The 19,780-nt window shown below is 35.1% G+C and overlaps 1 protein-coding gene across 1 annotated transcript; it reads right to left on the reverse strand.

The window, feature by feature from the left end:
- Nucleotides 1-14,027: 14,027 nt before the first annotated feature.
- On the reverse strand, nucleotides 14,028-15,234 carry LOC110106147. The gene is made up of 3 exons (XM_020835922.2): nucleotides 15,053-15,234; nucleotides 14,784-14,932; nucleotides 14,028-14,350 (listed from the first exon to the last, which is right to left on the reverse strand). Exons 1-3 carry the CDS (start codon nucleotides 15,171-15,173, stop codon nucleotides 14,294-14,296), a joined length of 327 nt encoding a protein of 108 aa, XP_020691581.1. The 5' UTR covers nucleotides 15,174-15,234; the 3' UTR covers nucleotides 14,028-14,293.
- Nucleotides 15,235-19,780: the final 4,546 nt, after the last annotated feature.

Here is a 19,780-nt window from a genome sequence, read left to right on the forward strand (position 1 = left end):
CTATGGTATTCACTTTTATTTTATTTTCCTTTTTTTTAATGGATTATTCTTTTTTTTTATTTTAATTTGTGAAGTTGATGTGGAAAAAATAATTTGATTATTTTTATTGCAAAAAAGGCTTTTCATCGCAAAAATTTTTAAAAAGTAATAAGAAAGTTGTAAGAAATAAAAAGTCGGATAAAATTATAATTATTGTTTGAAAAAGTATAGTAGTTAGGAAGCTATTTGAACCGATCCTAAGTTATTGTTTTGATTAATTAGGCTAATTAATCAAATTGAAAATAATTATCTTAAATAGATATTAGTAAGACTATTATAGTTAATTAGTATAAATGTATAATAATTATATTACTAATAAGGATTTAATTTTGATGGAATATGTTTGTTATAATTAATTAATAATTCTTTTTTAACTAATTATTGAAACTAAGTAGAAATTAAGATAGATTGATTCATAGGAAAAAAAAGGGCGAAATAAAAGCATTAAGGAAAGCTTTTATTTCAAGGCGATATTTTTTTTATTTTTATTTTTTTGGCATCGAATCCACAAACAGTCTTCACACTGCTAGCTATATGACTTTCTTAAAAGAAAATATTATAATTTTCATAATATTTTATAAATATACCAATGAAGTCTTTTTGTATTTTATATCTAATATATAAATTTTTATATTTACTCATAAAGCATCTGAATAGTTTGAAAGAAAATATCACAGTGTGTTAAGAAGCATTTGGATGGTTGTTGTTGAGTGAATAGTTCGACAATCTTGGCATGCAATGACGGCCCAACAAAGGTGATTGGGCAGCGATGATTTGATGGTGGCAATTTGATGAAGGTGATGGTTGAATGACTATTTGATGGTAGTGGTTGGGCATTGACTGTTTGGTGATTATAGTTGGGCAGTAGTGACTTAGTAGGGCGATTATGCAGCGGTGATTCAGCAATGATAGTTTGACAATGACAGTGCACTAAAAACAATGATCGAACGATAACAGTCTGATGACAGTGGTCGGGTGGCAACAATTCAATAATGGGCGTTTGACAACGACAATCCAACAATGATGGTCGAATAGCGGCAAATCGACAATAGTAATGGTTGGATGACAATGGTCAAACAATAATGTTCAGACGATAATTTGACAACGATGCATAGGCGATGATTTGATGGTAGTGCTCAGGTGAAGCTCGGAGACTTTTCAAGCCTCTAATCTCTCGTAAATATCAAACTAATGATCCCCTCATCATGTAGAGAGAAGGGACATATTTATAAATTTTTAAGAATATCATGCCTCATAAATAAAGCCATAATCTAAAATACTCCACCAACCGATTCATATAATTTTTATTTTTTATCATAGACCATTCAATCAATATTTAAGGGATTTAATGTTGACAACATTAAGCAATCTTTGGCTTGTCGGACTCATCTAGTCAAGATGCTCAATTTGATTATAAACATATTAAATTTGAAAACCATTTGATCATCCAATCAATATACTAAAATGTCTAACTATACTTCAAGCTCTTGATCTAGACTTATTTGGACTTTCTTTTTATTTTTTATTTTATTTTTTGGCTTATTTGGACTTAGATCAGATTATATTATGTCATTAGGTTTGCCTTGTTGAGCCAATCAATTTGGTTATAAGTTCATTGAAATCCAAATTTGGATGGTCCTAATTTAATTTTATTATATTATGTCATTAGGTTGGCTTATTTTAAATATTTTGTTAGGATCCAAAAGTGACAAAAATCAAAATAAAATCAAGAACGTCAAAAAGTATTCTCAGGAATCCAAAATATCTGAATTTGATTATCTCAACCAAAAACAGGCCCTCAATGTTTTAAGTGGCAAGATCGGCTAGGCTGGTCAGCGAATCGCCTTTAGCCACTGGCAAGGCCGGCGGGCAGCGTGCCAGCCAAGCGCATGCGGTTTGGGGGGGGGGAATCAGAATGCATCACGTCACTCGGTACACAACAAAAAAGTGACGTGAGACATTTTGATTCGCCTTCGGATGGCGTCTATATCCGCTTAGAATAATTTATCGTGCATAAGGCCATGCAGAATCGTGCCTGTACTAGTGAGGCCTTAGCCCCCCTTAAAGGAGGCATTGACTATTATTGATGTCCGAAATATTAAATTTAGAGGTGATTTAAGCTCACTTTTATAATTCTTAATAAGTTATATTCCAATATCAATGATGTAAGCATCAAAGACATCAAAATCATTTGAAAATGTTTTGCAACTAAGGTAAAACTCTTTTGAAAGCTAAAACAAACTTTATGGGAGAATAGGCCGCTCATTGGAAACTAATACAAGAGTTCGAAAAAAAGTAAAAGACTTCATAAATCTGTTGTGATATAGATAAAGAGTGTGCCAATATCATATATATTTAATGATTCTATATGAAGCTCTGAAATAAGACTTCTTATTTGAACAACCCATAAATATATATTTCTTCATGCAATAAACACTCTTAGTTGATATTTACAATCAAATGCTTGGAAGTAATGATAACTCATAAAATTTTAATCTTTATGTAATGGTGATATAATAGTTTGAGAACTTGTCCTTCAAATAGGACTACACCTTTTTGGATGCATGCATCTTTTTTTTCTTTCATATATAAGCATGATTGGCATCCTATCATGATGGTGGCAAGCATTTGTCAATGTATGATTTTAACAAAAAAGACCAATTTCTATGCTAAGTAGGGTTATGGAGATTTCTTTAGGAAATTTTCTTTCTTAGAATGTTAGTATAAGGTGTCACTCAAATCATAGCTTATAGTGGAAGGCATTGAGAGAAATCCATCAAAAATATTTGATCTATCTAAAATTATTTGTCAATATGTTACCTAATGATGTTAATCATTGTGGAAGGTGTTGAGAAAAATCCATCAAAGATATTTGACTTACCCGAAATTGTTTGTTCAAGCGTTGCTCGAAGACATTAACATATACGAAAAAGGTCGAGAAATCTACCTAAGACATTTGACCTATTTGAGTTATTTGTTAGAGCATTGTTTGATGATATTTAATATGTGTGAAAGAGGTAAACTCAAACTTCTCTTAATCAATTGTACATTGATTGGAAGGAGTTCATACTTAATCCGTCTAAGTCTATTTGTCAACATGTTACTTGATTATGTTGATCGATGTGGGAGATCTTGAGAGAAATCCACTAATGATATTTGACATGTCTGAGGTTGTTTGTCAACACTTTGCTAGATGATATTAACATGCATATAAGTTGCCAAGAGAAATCTATCCCTGATGTTTCACCTATTTGAGCTATTTGTCATAACGTTACTTGATGATATTTAACTTGTGTAAAAGAGGTCAAAATAATTCCCTCTTGGATTGACTGTACATTGATTTAACAAGGGAGAATGCCACATGTATTACAAATCAAAGGTGAATATTAATCTGTCTTTAGATTATTTTGACCCTTTGAGGAACCATGACTTAGCCAAAGCATTAGACGTCCAAATGAGGACTGTGTAGAGTTTAAAATTCACATGATACTTTCTTGCAAAATTTCTTATATTCACTAGAAGCTTTAAGAAAGATGATTGCCAATAAAATTGCATTGAATTCATGCAAAAAAAAAAAAAAATATATATAGATGAAAGGATTTGCTTGTCTGTAATTATGCATAAGATATTAACATGAATGTCCCTTCAAGTTGTAGATGAAGGTTTATCAGAACCTTCCCTGAAATAATGCACTGTAGTAGGCCTTTTTTTTGGCTAGTTAGCTTATGTATTTTCTAATCAAATGATACAAGAGCTTTATGTCTGTCCATTTAGGAGTTTAGTAATTTTACGTCAAATTTTCTATATTCATTACCAACTGGATTTCACTCAATCAACCATAAATTCATGTTATTGTTACAAACATCTAAACCAAACATCTATGCATTTCTGTAAATGTAATAGCATGATGGAAACACTTGAAGATCTCAAGAATTCATATCAATCTTTGAAAAACAGCAAAAATTCTCCGCAAGAATTCACACAAAATCAGGAAATCAGTAGATAATTTATATTATTTGATGAAATAGAAACGGAAAATATCAAGATAACAATTGGTCTTCTATTCGAGATCTCTCCCAAATCTCTAGAAGACGCTGGAGCCCAAAACCTAAGGGATCTCAAATTTCAACCAAATTCAAGACGCCCTCACCCTAGCAAAACAAACTATTTAATGTAAACAATAAAAAAGAAAATATCTAAACAGTCCCTACATTTAGATTTCCCTCCTAACTCCCTCAAAAATCCTCCCTAAATAGCTCCCTTGGACCGAACATCTGATTGACGCGTACAGAAGGCGGAACTTCTCTGCATGTTTCGCACGGGTTGGTCTCGTAGGACTAGCTGGACCGGTCTAACACATGATTATCTTCAATCTCATAAAACTCTTAGGGGCATATAGGGGCTATATCTAAAAGTAGGCATAACACAATAGTAAAAAAACCATATTCAAATACTACAGTTCTGAAAACCTCCTTTTGACACCAACAAAACAACCTAAAATCTCAGTTAGCGAATGGAACTTAGCAATCTTTTAAAAACAACTACAAGTTGATGGCACCAGTAATGATCTAACAGTTATTGCAACCTTTACAACATTGCCTCCATGAAAAACAACTACAGGAAAGAATAGATTGTGGAAGCTGAAGAGAAAGTCCTTCACTCCCTTTGAACAATTGAGGACTAACTCCATTTCTCCATCCCTCAATGCAAAATCGGTTTGTCTACTCTGGCACCATTTAGAGCTTCTTAATCAAACAAATTACGATGGAAGATACAATATAGAAAAAATTGGAACTGAGAATACTGATCCAACAAGTATGTGATTTAGAGCAAAGACAGACCCATCCACATTGCTACCCAACTCAATTTCAGATCCAGCTTCGCTCTGACTAATGAATGTCACTTTGATTTGATGTGTATTTCTATATTTCCAGAACTTTATTTCATGGTAGGTTTGAATATGAATGTAAAGTCAAGAATTTGAGGAATTTAAATTTAGGACTTCATTTAGACTCTTTATAAAGAATAAAAATGATACCCAACTATATCAAATGATCATTTTGATCCCTCAAATCTTTAAAAAAAGAATCAAAATGACCCATGATGTGACTATTTTGATTTTTGTTTAAAGAGTTGAGGGATGAATATGATCATTTAATATAATTATGGGTCATTTTAATCCTCCATAAAAAGTTAAGAGACAATCTTGATCATTTTCTCTTTTACTATATATAATCTTCAAATTGAAAATAGAAATTGCTTATGCAAATACACTTGTCCCCGTCTCCTCTCTCTCTCTCTCATCTTCCTTTTCGCCAGCTAGCATAGTTCCTCTTCTCCTCTAGTCTCTTCCTCTCATTTACTATAGATCTTTCACCTTCCACGTCTCTTCTTCTTCTGCATAAAGTATTCAAGCTGAGGAAAAAAGTTTATGCAAAAAAATAACTCACTCAGGAGTACTTGCGGCAATATTGGCTCGATTGTACTCTAGTTTTTGCGCATTTGATCCCTAATACTGGATAATATCAACTGTTTATGTTCTTGAAGCTTCACTAATTTGCATTAGACTATTTCACAACCCTGCTAGGCAGCCTCACAAAAATACAAAATTATACCATAAGGTATGGAATTGATCTTTCATCCATCACCGCTTTGTCTAACTTTCCAGAAGTGCACTTCCAAAGAAGTGTAATTGATCAAGTACCTATCGTGACAAGCATTGCATATCTCCGGTGATTTTTTTTTTTCATGTTTACTTCGACTTCGGTGGATGTTGTGAATTTCTTCCAAGAATCAATGTGCACAATGCAGCATTTGTTCTTCACCATTACCACCTTTTATTTTTCCAACTAAAATTCTAGATCAAAAGAACTTTGTGATAGGTACCCAAACACACAACAAAAGATGATTTTAGTGTTGACCCATGGACGACCTAGTTGAAAACAAATTACTAGTATAGAAGGTCATTGTTTAAAAAAACATTTGATACATATGACTTGAGGTGCGCATTGAATTGAGGTGCACAAAAATGCCTCGAGGAGGCTTAATCTTCACTGTCACGAGCACGGGTTAAGCCTCATTTTTTGCAAGAGGCACTTGAAGCGACGCTCAATAAGGCTATGCTCGAAAATAAATTTATTATATAATATAATATTATAATATTAATATATATTATAGTATAATATAGCGTTGTCTATCAATTCACAACTTTTTAAATTTTTATGGCTTTCTAGTTATCTTTCTTGAAGCTATCACAAATCAGTTCATATGCTAAAAACATTAATCTAGAATTTTTTCCTAAAATCTTTTATGAGTAGCATGTTGATTGCTTACATTTTGCTTAATCAATTTTAACAAGCAAATTGCTATCATAATGCACTTAAAATTGAGAAATATCATAGTTGGAAAGCACTGTTAAAAAAGTTTGCAACAGGAAAACCTCCTCAGTCCACTGTTTCAAAGCCTCCTCTTAACATTCAACCATCAAATTAACTTAAAGCTAAACCCAACCTAAGCCAAGCATTGTAACATCAAGGATTATACCCTCTCGAAGCCCCATATAGGTCCCAAAATTGTGTCAAGTGTAGCTTCATGAATTTTGAATCTAAAACAAACTTATTGTGTTGGGAATGTTAATTCCTAAACTAAACCCTATGCCCTTTCATATCGCTTGGGTAGACAAAATGTCCCTCCTATTCATTGTACGCATAGTGCTCATCCAAATAGAGTAGCTATTCAGATAAAATTTAGTTTAATGTGATGTCAAAGAATATTATCCATATTTTATTAGGACAGCCATGGCAATTTGACCTAAATGTTACACATTAAGGGTGGCACAAGTTTTGTTTTTAATCATAAAGGAGAGGAAAAAAAAAAGTAGTTACCTCCTTCGATCAAAACTTATAGTCACACTTAACCAAATTCTTATCCCAATTTTAGCTTCCTCAAAGGTTGTACTTCATATTCTATCCTTTACAGAATTTGCTAAAGATGGTTCAGATTCCATAGAAATCCTTATGCTCATGACTTAAGAGCCTCAAAAAATATCTAAAAAACATGCCCTTCCCCAATTTAGCAGTTGATGAACTCCCTATTCAATTACCACCTATGCGTGATATCTAGCATACCATACAGTTAGTCCAAGGGTTAAATCAAACGAATCTTAAAGTGCATGAAAAACTCAAAAACCAAGTTGATGAACTCTTTTGTAAATGATTTATCAGGGAAAATTTTAGTTCAAGTGTTAATCCTACCCTTCTCAAACCATAGAAGAATGGCTCATAATGAATGTACATAAATAATCATGTCATCAATAAGATCACCATCAAATATAGATTTTCAATCTCCCAATTCATGAGGTTGACAAACCAAGTATTGAAGGCCATTATTGGAAAAATACTTATCACTAATTTTAATGATATTATGATTTATACTACCAAGGAACTAAACCACCTATCACATCTACATTTAAACTTCAATACACTTCGATTTGCCAAATGGCGAAAACAGTATATCAATCTAAATAAATGTAACTTTCTGCAACCCTGAGTAATATTCATTGCTTTTGTCATCTCATTAAGGGTGTATTTGTTACCATCTTAAGATGAAGACTATTTGGATTGGCATAAACCCTTATATATTGCTCATAGTTTTCATGGTTTTGCCAATGCTGCATTTAAGATAATTAAAATTGAATGAATTAGGCCCATGTTCTTCTCCTTCTTAAATTTATATTTGAGATAACTTGTGAAGCCTCTGATAGGAAATACTTGAGTTCGCAAGTAACCCTAAGGTAATACTTGAGTTCGCAAGCAATCCTAACCCAAACCAGTGAAAATTCAACAGCAAAACTGCTGTCCACAGCAGAAAAACAGAAGGAAACAGGGAAAACATAGAGAAAAACACAAGTAGAAGCTTGTATTTCACTAGAAGAAGAAGAAAACAACAAAGATACAATTGATCCTCAATTCAATTCGAGAGGAGGATCGATCTCTCCCAAATCTCTAGACACCGCTAGAGCCCAAAGAAAACCTAAATCTAAGAGATCTCAAATTTCAGCCCAATTCAAGATACTCAAACCCTAGGAAAATCAACTATTTAATGCATACAAATCAAAAGGAAATCCCTAAACAATCCCTACATTCAATTTCCCTCCTAGAATCCATTCAAAAACCTTCCTAAAAGGAGCTCTCGAGCCTCGCGTGCGTGCGGCTGACGGAAGAGGCAGAGAAATTCCGCCCGTTCTCCGCCTGGGCCGGTCCTGCGTGGACTGGCTGGACCGGTCTAACAATACTCCCCTCCCAAAAATCCACCTTGTCCTCAAGGTGGAGATATGCTCATGTTCCGGTGGAGGTGGCCATCCTTGAGGTGACTGAAAATTCTTACTGTATTGCGGAATCAAGGGCTGCACGGAAAGAGAAACATCCCCTCCCTCTTCCAATCTGATCGCATCTAGCCTGTGTAGTCCCACCAAATAGTCTTTCCCCACCTCTTGTACGTCCCTAACCATGGTTCTAAGGTGATGTGATGGTCGTGTTGGATTAGGCCCTTGCAATCCTCGCACGCTTAGACCAACCCTTGTCTGACCCCATCCACCCCATTAACCATCGTTGTAGTGTCCTTTCCGCGCCAACTGTCCGTTTAGGTTTCCCCCAAGCGTTTTATAAAACCACTCTTCATCCCAGGATTTGGAAACCATCAATGCTCATGAAACGATTTCTTAGTTGGGAGGGAAAGTCGCTCCGTTACTTGATCCCCTGGATAGTTGCAAAACACCACCACGCCTATTACAGGTTTCCCATCTGAACCTTTTCTCCAAACCTTCCATGTAACCCCATTTCAATCACTCGATTCATAAACAAATCGACGTGGTGCACCATTCTACTCCCAATCGTGCTTGGCGAACCTGGAGTGGAAATGAAGAATTATGGTCGGTAGCGCCCCATCTATCAATTAGTACAATCACCTACGTCAGCTACTCTCCTCCTTTTTATGTATCATAGTTGTGACTCGCGAGTGAAATCCCGACCTAACTGAAGGTTCGAAGAAGGACTTCGCATATGCCTCAGTTGCAAATCCTCTCTGCAACATTTACTCGCTCACATCTGCCATGGATACGTACATGGCATCCGCTTCTTCTTTCCTCGTCTTCAACAGGAACAAGGGAGAACCTAAGAGTAATTATGCCTTTGCACCTATGGCCCTGGCATGTACTTCTCATCACATTCTCAGAATAGCAGACTAACCCCTTTGTCCTTTCTTATCCTGCTCTCCTTTCTCTGCAGTCTCTTGAAATTTTCTCCACTCCCTCCTCTACTGGCTTCTCCCGGAGGTCTCATAATACTTGTTGCCCTGATTACAGGCCCCTTGGGGAGCTAGAAGAAGGGTGTTTATGGTCCTGTAAGGACCTCCTAAGCTAGTTTCCTCAGCCCCATTCTTTCTCCTTTCTTCTGGATCTCTTACCAAAAACTGCTGCCAGCCTCCATAAGGCCCTTTCCCAGGTTCCCGGCTCCATTAGCCTGGACGCTGCTATCGCGATGTCTGTTTTCAGTTCCCTTCAAAATCCTTCTAAGCTGGACTCTTCAGAAATTGTCCAAATCTGCAGCCAAAGACATCAAAAACCGACCGATAAATTCGCCAAAGTCCCTTCTTGAGTCAAGGGCCAAAAGAAATGCTTCATAGAGTTCTCTCCACACGTCGGTATTGGAAATGCTTCTATAAGCAATATCCTTGAACTCCTCTCCAATCCGAATGGGCTCCCTCACTGGTCACGCCACTGATACCAATTGCCAGAGCTTCCCCTTATCCGACAACAGACGCCGTGCTGCAAATTTTTCATCCTCGTATCAACCGTTGACACAAGTAAACGCATCCACTTGTTACATCCAGCAATGGGCCCTCTTACACCCCAAAAAACGGCGCATCTTCACTTCCTCACGCCGTGGGGTCTCCTCCGGTTTCCCCGTATCCTCCATAACCTCCATATCCTCGAAAAGAAGAATCTCCCCCAAGATGCCCGATCATCCCCACCGGACGACTATATTCGAATCCCCTTTCAATACTTCAACCTCTTCTCCCTTCGCATTTCAATCCACCTCGACGCTGAATTCGCTGAATTCCTTCAAATTCAGCACCTCGACGATGACGTTCCTCCCTTCTTCCTTCAAAAACAGCCCCTCGACGCTGAATCCTTTCGAATTCAGCACCTCGGCGATGAATTTCTTCCCTTCCCCCTTCAAATTCAACATCTCGACGCTGGATTCTTTCAAATTCAGCACCACAGCGATTGAATTCTTCCCTCCTTCCGACCAAATTAGCCTCCCGTTGGTCGTATCCCTACTCATATTCTCTCTAGAAAGTGGTTCTAGAGGGGTCATGTCGTTTTCCTCCTCCAGGATCTCCACCTCCGAATTTCTCCTCCCCCTCAAGGGGTTCGGATTTCCTCCCATGCCATGGTCGTCGGTGTTCTCTCGTACTTCCGATGTCGCTTGATTGGTCTTCATTTCAAGTAATTTCTTCATCATCTCTTCCATCACGGCGAACTTCCCCTCCAACCTTTCATTGTTGGAGGTGATTTGATTTTGGAAATCGAAAAATCTTCCCTCCAAATCGGATTTCAATTGTCCGATTTCGCCTTCCAAAACTTCCACCTTCTTTCCGGCCATCATTCTTCTAACGGATCCCAAAAAATCTTCTTCCGGAAACGATAAACTTGCTGAAATTTCAGAATTTCATCTGCCGGTGGTCCCAAATCGACGCTCTGATACCAATTTGATAGGAAATACTTGAGTTCACAGGTAACCCTAAGGTAATACTTGAGTTCGCAAGCAATCCTAACCCAAACCAGTGAAAATTCAACAGCAAAACTGCTGTCCACAGCAGAAAAACAGCAGGAAACCGGGAAAACGTAGAGAAAAACACAAGTAGAAGCTTGTATTTCACTAGAAGAAGAAGAAAACAGAAAATATACAATTGATCCTCAATTCGAGAGGAGGATCGATCTCTCCCAAATCTCTAGACGCCGCTAGAGCCCAAAGAAACCCTAAATCTAAGAGATCTCAAATTTCAGCCCAATTCAAGATACTCAAACCCTAGGAAAATCAACTATTTAATGCATACAAATCAAAAGGAAATCCCTAAACAATCCCTACATTCAATTTCCCTCCTAGAATCCATTCAAAAACCTTCCTAAAAGGAGCTCTCAAGCCTCGCGTGCGTGCGGCTGACGGAAGAGGCAGAGAAATTCCGCCCGTCTCCGCCTGGGCCGGTCCCGCGTGGACCGGCTTGACCGGTCTAACAGCCTCAAGTATGTAATTGTCAATGTTTTTAGCTAGGCTAACCACGCCATTGCCAATTATATTGAAATATTAAATGAGGCAAACCAAAGATATTCTATATTTGACAAAGAATTATAAATTGTTGTTGTAGCACTTTATCATGGCCATCGTTATCTATTGATATAGCCATATAGGAGTTTGTCCTCCATTCAAATCATGAAACCCTAAGGTACATTCACTCAAAAAGTAAACTTAGTACACATTATGCTAAATATGTAATTTTTCTTCAAAAGTACTATTCATGTTGTGCCACCGAGTCGGTGTGCATAACAAAGTTGTTGACACCCTCAATCGTTTGCATTCCCTTCTATCTGTTACAAATATTTCAATACCTAATTTCGATCAGTTGCAATTACATTACCTTACCAATAAAAAAAATCTCCTTAGCCTTAGCCTTCAAATGTCCAGCCCCGCCCTCATTTATTTGTTTGCCTCTTACATGATGGATTTATTTACAAGGCTACTTATTATGTATTATCAATACTTCTCTATGCGATTTCCTTGTTTGAGAATTTCATTCTAGTAGGCTTGCAGGGCATGTTGGCTGAGACAAGACAATCTACCTCTCTGAAGAATGGTTTGATTGCATCTATCAAGCATGATATTGTTCCCATCATCATACAATATCACACTTTGATTGCATTGCAAGGTTGTCAGACAACCTACACGGTTCTATAAACCTCTTGTGATTACTTATTCCTCACGGCAAGAATTAAAGCATATATTTTGTTCTGGGCATAACCTCAAATGACTCATAGTCATGATTCCATATTTTGTAATTGTTGGCCGATTCTAAAAAGTGGCTCACTTATGCATCTAATATTAGACAACCTTTCTTTAAAGAGGTTATTTGGTCCCATTATTTTTCATCTTCTATTATCTATGTTAGAGATATAAGATTTATGGGACTTTTTGGAAAACACTGTACAAACTATTTGGAACCAAATTAAAATTTTCTTCTGCTTTTCATCTACAAACTAATAAGTAAACTAAAGCTATAAATTGTAGCTTCAGTAGCTTAATAAGATGTATTACTGGTGATAACTTGGGCAATTGGGGTTTAATCTTACTTAATATTGAATTTATCTATAATATCCCATTATCTCAATTGTATGTTGTGCAATTCACCGTTTGCACTGGTTAATATGAGCACAAAAAACCTTATAGATTTCATGGCATTACCATTTCAATCATCATACTTATTTTTCTGTTGCATCCTTAGCTTAGCAAATGCATAACCGTCAGGCTGATATTATAATGCATATTGCTGAGAAACACAATCACAGATGCTCACATAAGCAACCAAAACTTAAATGAAGGATATTATGTTCTTTTGAGCATTCAACATAAATGCTTCCCACGCAAACAATTGAAAAGCTCCACACAAGTAAAATGGGATATAATGCATATTTAATTTAACTACCTCAAGATTTTAATATTAGTCATGTTTTCAATATAAAAGATATTTTACCTTATAAGGGGCATTCGAGCATCCGACATTACTAGAAAGTATCTTTGCATGTGAAGTTCTACTATGATAAATATGTCTCTTATTCCTATATTTTCTGCAATTCCTACTTCTTTTTCACGTATTGTCTGGTAGACCTCATGGATGAAATTACAACTAGTCCAATTGGACAACAATTCTACTTCATTCGATGGAGAGATCATCGACTTGATGATGACTCAAGGATCTCACAAGACTAGCGATATGGTATTGAACCACATCTCCTAGAAGGGTAACATCGTGCTAACTCGTTATTCTTTTTATCCTAGAAAGCTATGATGCAAAACAAAGAAGTGCCCACAGATTTACCCAACCTGGTTCCAAATCTGACTTTGTTTTCACTAGCATATGTCATTGTCATTTCATGTGAATTTCAACAATTATATAATTTTATTTCATGGAAAGAGGTCTGAATATGGATATGGTGGAAGATTTGAATATGGATATGTTAATAGGTTTGAATATGAATGGAATATGAAAAGCTAGGGAAATCTTGGGCTTTGTCAAGAATATTTCCCTCCTTTCACTCGATAAATAAGGATCAGTTGTAGGAAGAAGGATATTCAAGTTGAAAATAATGATTGCTTGTACAAATATGCAATATAACACTCTCCTCCTCTCCTATCTTCCTCTTTGACTAGCTAGCTGGCCTATTTATCCTTCTCCTATAGTCTCTTCCTCAGCTTCTCTAGTCACTTCCTTTTCTCTTAATTCATTGTAGATTTTAGATCTTTCACATCTTCCTTCCCATCACCACATAGGCTTCAATTCGTGGAAGTAGAAATTAGGTGCAGTTGAATGATGCAACATCTTTGAATTGAACTTAGCTGGCATCAATATGTGCCAAAGCATTTTTCAAAATAGGGAATTTAGAACTTCAGTAAAAATAGTAAGTCTTTGGCTAGTGCATGACTAAATGAGCACAAGCTCAGTAGGTAGACCCACCATCTTCAAAAAGGGAAGGGGAACAATTCAAAATCCCCTCCAAAAATAAAAGTACATAATAACATTTATAAGAATTATGGCCATACATGTATACAACTTAGAAGGGCTGACGAGAATTATAAATTTAATTATAGTGCATCTAGCATTAAAAGGTATGGATGGTTGAAATGCATAGATGCATCCTTTTAAAACAAGAAAAATAATGAGAAAAATCAATCTCATCATTACAAACTTAACCTCTGAGCATTTAGCATCCATAAAGATAGGAGTTAGTACAAATAAAAATAAATAGACAAACAATCTTACTTCCTTCCACAAGAAAAAAGGACTCTAATTCCTTATACAAAATTATAATACATGCTATTAGAAAGCCGCTTCTTTTAAAAATAAAAATTATGAAAAACTATTGATACGTTGGATGCTACAATCTGGATGTCAAGCCTGATTAAGCCTTTTGATGGTCCGCTCAAGGCTTCCATAGTCCCATCCTATACTTATGTGTATATTTCAATATCAGCTTCCTCTGCATCAATTAAGAAAATAAAAGAAGAAAAAAAATTAAGATTACATCCCTCTTCCAGTCACTGAACTAAGCAAGCACAGTCAAACAAGAGTGCTAAAAATGATTGAAAGTCTGCTGTTGAATCGAGACATTGCCACTAAGCTCTTCGAATGGATCCTACTATACGCTTAGTGTTGGTTTCTCAGTGCAAAGGATAAGAGAGTGTACTGTACGAAAAAATCTAAAAATTGATGCCCTATCTCATCCTCTTGGAACACTGACGGAAAACATCTTTCATCATACGCAAAACCTTCTACAACTACACAGAACATGAAAATTTTAGCAAATTACTTCTAAATAGTAACTCATTTGTCTAGGGTTCACTGGAGAAAACAATCAGCGCAAAGGCATGCAAAAGCTTTACAGAAAAGAACATAGAAGAGTAAGGAAATACGTGTTTGCAAGGAATGCCGAGCTTCTTGAGGCGAAGCGTCCTCGTAACAAGAAGCTTGTTGAAGTCTCCAATCTCTGTCTCCAACTTCGCAGCGTGCGCCTCCACCCCATTCCCCACGCTATTAAGAAAATCAGGAATCCCCACCTTTACTGTTCCAACACCACCATACAAACGGAGGATTAACAAGAAATGGGAGAAAAACAAAACTGAATCAAAACCCTAGCAAAACCCTAATTGCTACAGATTGCAAAAAGAAAATATTAGTTTACTCAAGTACGGCGGTGTGTAGTAGAATCTAGAAGCGGAAGGGTAGAGAAGCGGATTAATATCCGCCGCTGGTCGGCGACCGGTGGCGGCAAGTCGCCTCCAGCAATGTATTATCAAAGCCATTGAAGTGAAAGACACCGCCGCTGGATGGTAGATTTGCGGATTAATAAAAAAAGCTTGTTTGTTAAAAAAAATTTTGCAAATAGCTAACAAGGGCCACAGGCCCACAACATAAACAGATGAAACAATTTTACATGCAAATTTTAAAATTAAAAAATATTATAATACCTAATTAAAATAATTTAATAATATATTAATATATATTAAAAATATCAATTTTTTTTACCATTAAAGAAAAGAAGATTATAAGATTTTAACAATAAGAGATATCTTATGAAATAGTGATGAGTATTTGCATGAGTTTATGTAATTAATATTTATGTGATGAGTATCTTTTATTCAAATTAGGCTTGGAGTTTAGTCATTTGAAAGATGAGCTCAAGATATATATTATTCAATAAGGCTAGAGCGAAGGATCGAGATTTTAAGGTCAATTTAGCTTAATGAGTGTGTTTTGATAGAATTTTTTGCAAATTAACAGAATATTTTGAGGCATTTAATAACTAACATAAAATATGTATCCTCAAAAAAAATTCTAAAAAGGCAGAACAACAAATATCAACATTAAGTTTTTATCCCACTACGTATGATCAGGTACATGGATCATTTTTCTTAACTGTATCCTATTAGGAGTCAAATTCTTATTTTAATCTAATGACAAAGATTATTTCTAATACTTCCTGACCAAGGCTTTTTTTATCTATATTTATATTTCTTAATATAGGTCAAATCTGATACATTAAAAGTACAATAGACCAAAATATACTCAAACAAAAAATTGCTATAATTTTTAGAGAGTAAATGTTAAGTTATCAATTTGTATAAATCATAAGAAATTTATGCAAAATTTAATTTTGCAACAAAAAAATTCATAGATGAATTTTTAGGAAACCTTTGATAAAAGGATAAGAGTCTTTGAAGGATGTTTAATCTCATTAATAATTTTTAAACCCTAATTTTCTATTTTAAAAATCATTTAAAAACATTTAAATTTTTGAAAAAAAGAAGTTTAAATCAAGTTCAAATGTTCCAAAATATGCTAAAAACACAAGTATTGCAAAGCAATTTAGCCCTTGGACAAGATCCATGAGCCCTAGGGATATTTTAAGGTCTTAAATCTTAATCTCATAAATATTTGAAAATTCGATAAAATTCTAAAATAGGAAAAATATTAATAATCTTTAAAAATTTTAAAAGTTCTTTAAAAATTGAGTTTAAGTTTTGATAGCACCTATCCTTAATCTATAATATTTTTTAAATCATTAACCCTTGAAAATATTAATGTCATTTAAAATCATATAAAAACACTAAAAAAATCATTAAAATAAACCAATTATTCCTTTTGAGGTTAATTTGATGTTATGCAACAACTCAAGTGGAGCCTTCACATGATGAACTCTGTTCACCTTTTGATTTCCTTTAATACTCTAAATTTGAAACTTCTAGAAATTTGAAATATATTCTAGAACTATTTGATATCATGGGATCAAATTATCATATGATTTTGCAAACACATAATAAAGTTAATCATATTTTGAAACAAAACATATCAAGATACTTTGATATTTTTTTTCTCATCTATAACACTAACATTATACACAATATTTTTAAAACAATAGACAAACTAAAATCGATACAAAATAAGATAAATCATTAAGGAGTTGTTTGGTTGCTTGAAAAAGAACGCACGAGAAGATGAATATTTTGGAGTTTTTTAGATGAATCTAGAAGGAATGTGTGAGTTTACTTTTTTTTTTTTATTTGAAGTAAAGTGAATGCAATGTAAAAGGAAAAATGGTTGTACCCGGGGTGGCAATCGGGCGACGTAAGAGGGCAATGCGGTGACAACGACCAGCGATAGTGGATGACAGCTTTTTATTATATATATATATATATATATATATATATTTAAATAGCAAAAAAACAGTGACTTATTGCTTTCTAAAATATCTTTCTAATATAAAAAATTTCTTGAACTAAAAATTTTTGTATTAAAAAATCACTTCAAAAAATAATAAGAAATATGTCCCAAAAAAAGCTCAAATCTCATGATGCATATACAACAACTCACATATCATATCTTAATATTTTAAAGCCAAAATAATTTAGCAATTTTTTTCGGGAGAAATTTGGACAAAGCCCACATATTAAGTGAAAGAAAACTCACAAGTAAAATCAGAAATCTCCACAAAAAAGAGGGCGAAGCTCAAAAACAGTCCAAAACAGACAAAAATACATAATCATCTCCAGGAACATCACAACAAAAAGGAACAGAAGGCAACTAGAGCCGGAACTTAATCATCAAAAAGAGTTCGAGAGAAAAATACCCTGGTTGCCTGAAGACCATCCAAAGGTATTGCCATAATACGAGTGGACATCATCGTCCCATGCTCATCCGCAAAAATCCCGATAAAACAGAAGCAGGAGGTGGCCACATATAGAACTCCAGCAACAAAGATGGAATTATAGCAAATCCAGCAAAGCGATCCCGTTTCTCCACTTATAAACTTTTGCAAAAACATTATTCTTAATCTTGTGAGTGATGGTAACATAGCTGCTGGCATTCAAACCAAAACACTTATTATATCTCTCTCGCCGTATGAAATAAATTGCAAAGCAAGTTGATAGAAAAGCTCTTTTCTCTTCAGAAGAAAAGTTCTCCTGATCACTAATCCATTCCAACAATTGAGCAACATTATGTCTTAAAAACAAAGAATCAACCCCTAGTATCAAATTTGATATAATAGAAAAGGAGTAGTTGAACTAAAAGAAAAGGTGAGCCATGCTTTCATAACCAATATGGCATAGTTGGCAATTTGAATCAATCAGAATATTGCATTTATGAAGAGCTTCAGCAGTTTTTAATCCATCCAAAGACAGAAGCGTAAAGCATTACGTTTGTGCCAAATGTGTTTTGCCCAATAGCACCCATGAAAATATTTGTAATATTCCTTAACATAGACTCCAAAAGAGCCCTTGTTAGTGTTACCCCACATCAAACAATTTGTAGAGTTTGCATAAATAGGTACAGAGAGAATAGCATTAGCAACAGCAGGATCCAAATTAACAGGCAAATCCCACACATCCCGATGATGAAATCACTAACGGAAGTATTCAAATTACTAGAAAATTAAGTAGATAGCCCATCCACATTACACCAGTGATCCCAAAAGAAAGCAATAGGAGCATAAGGAGTAGTCCTAGACTTAAAAAAGGCTTTGCAATAGCAGTAGTGTTACAAACATATTTCTAGAATTTCGTAACATGCACTAGAGCAGGGCGCCAAGGTGAAGTATATCTTGAATTGAGTCATAGAGAAAGAGGGGAGTTATAATTGTACATCTTACTAATAATCGAGCAATTAAAACCAAATTGCAGAGCCACCAGAGAATGCAAACCCAATCCCCCCAAATGCTTAGGCTTACAAATGTTATCCCAGAACACCAAATGCAGTTTACGAGTAGCCTCAACATCACAAAAAAACAAGAATTTAGAAGATAACTTCCTGATATACTTAATGATCGTTTTAGGTAAAATGAACCCTCTAATCCAGTAAGCTATAGAATAAGCATAGTAAATTTAAGAAATTGTAATCGACCGACAAAAGATAGGAGATTGGCCTTCCAACCCGATAGCTTACGAGTAATCCTTTCAACAAGAGGCATGAAGTCCGCAATGTTCTGTCTTTTAAAAGATAAAGGAATTCCCAAATATAAGATTTTACTGCTAACATTATAAATAGATAAAGCAGAACAAATAGATGATATGTTAAGCTCAGAGTTAGGGAGGATAACCGAGCTTTTATTATAGTTGATGAAAAGCTCAGATGCCTTAGCAAAGGTATTGAGATGCTGATAAAGTTTGTTGCAATTAGGAATATCTGCATTATCAAAGACCATGAGGTTATCAGCATATAACAGGTGAGTGATACAAAACCCATCCTCTGCAAAACCTTGAAAATCACCATCATCAATCAAAATTGAGAAAGCATCCATTACAATACAAAAAAAGATAGGGACTGAGGGGGCATCTAGGTCACAAACCTCAATAAGAAAAAAAATAGCCCTCCAAGGTTCCGTTAAGGAGGATGAAAAAATTAACATTAGAGATGCATGCTTTAACACAATGAATGAAGGTGCTAGGAAATATTTTTTGTGCTAATCTTGCCATAAGGAAGTCTCTTGAGACAGTGTCAAATGTTTTACGAATATCCAATTTTACACAAAAATAGCTACTATTTGTCTTTATACGAGCATATTAAAGAATCTCATTAACAAGAATAATATTATCAGTAAAAATTCTTGATTTAACAAAACTAGCTTCGTTATCCTTTACTATCACAAGCATAAGAGGCTTCATTCTATTCGCTAAAGTCTTAGCAACAATCTTATATAAAACATTGCAAAGAACAATTAGCCTACAGTCTGATAAAGTAGTAGCATGATTAGTTTTAGGAATTAAAGCAAGGGTTGTTGCTTTACCTCCACTAGGGAGGTAACCCTTGAGGAAAAATGAACGGATAGCCTTGCAAAGAGAGGGAGCTAAAATATGCCAGTCAGATTTGTAAAAATGAAAATTAAAGCCATCAGGTCCTGTCGCAGAAGAAGAGG

Source organism: Dendrobium catenatum, unplaced genomic scaffold (genome assembly GCF_001605985.2).
Source record: "Dendrobium catenatum unplaced genomic scaffold, ASM160598v2 fragScaff_scaffold_621, whole genome shotgun sequence".
NCBI classification, from domain to species: domain Eukaryota; kingdom Viridiplantae; phylum Streptophyta; class Magnoliopsida; order Asparagales; family Orchidaceae; genus Dendrobium; species Dendrobium catenatum.

Coding starts and splice junctions, on each gene's coding strand:
- LOC110106147 (XM_020835922.2), bottom strand. CDS start 15,173: ATGGCTTTGATAATACATTGCTGGAGGCGACTTGCCGCCACCGGTCGC. Junction 14,933..15,052: donor CTACACACCGCCGTACTTGA/GTAAACTAATAT, acceptor GTGTTGGAACAG/TAAAGGTGGGGATTCCTGAT. Junction 14,351..14,783: donor TCGGCATTCCTTGCAAACAC/GTATTTCCTTAC, acceptor TAATTGATGCAG/AGGAAGCTGATATTGAAATA.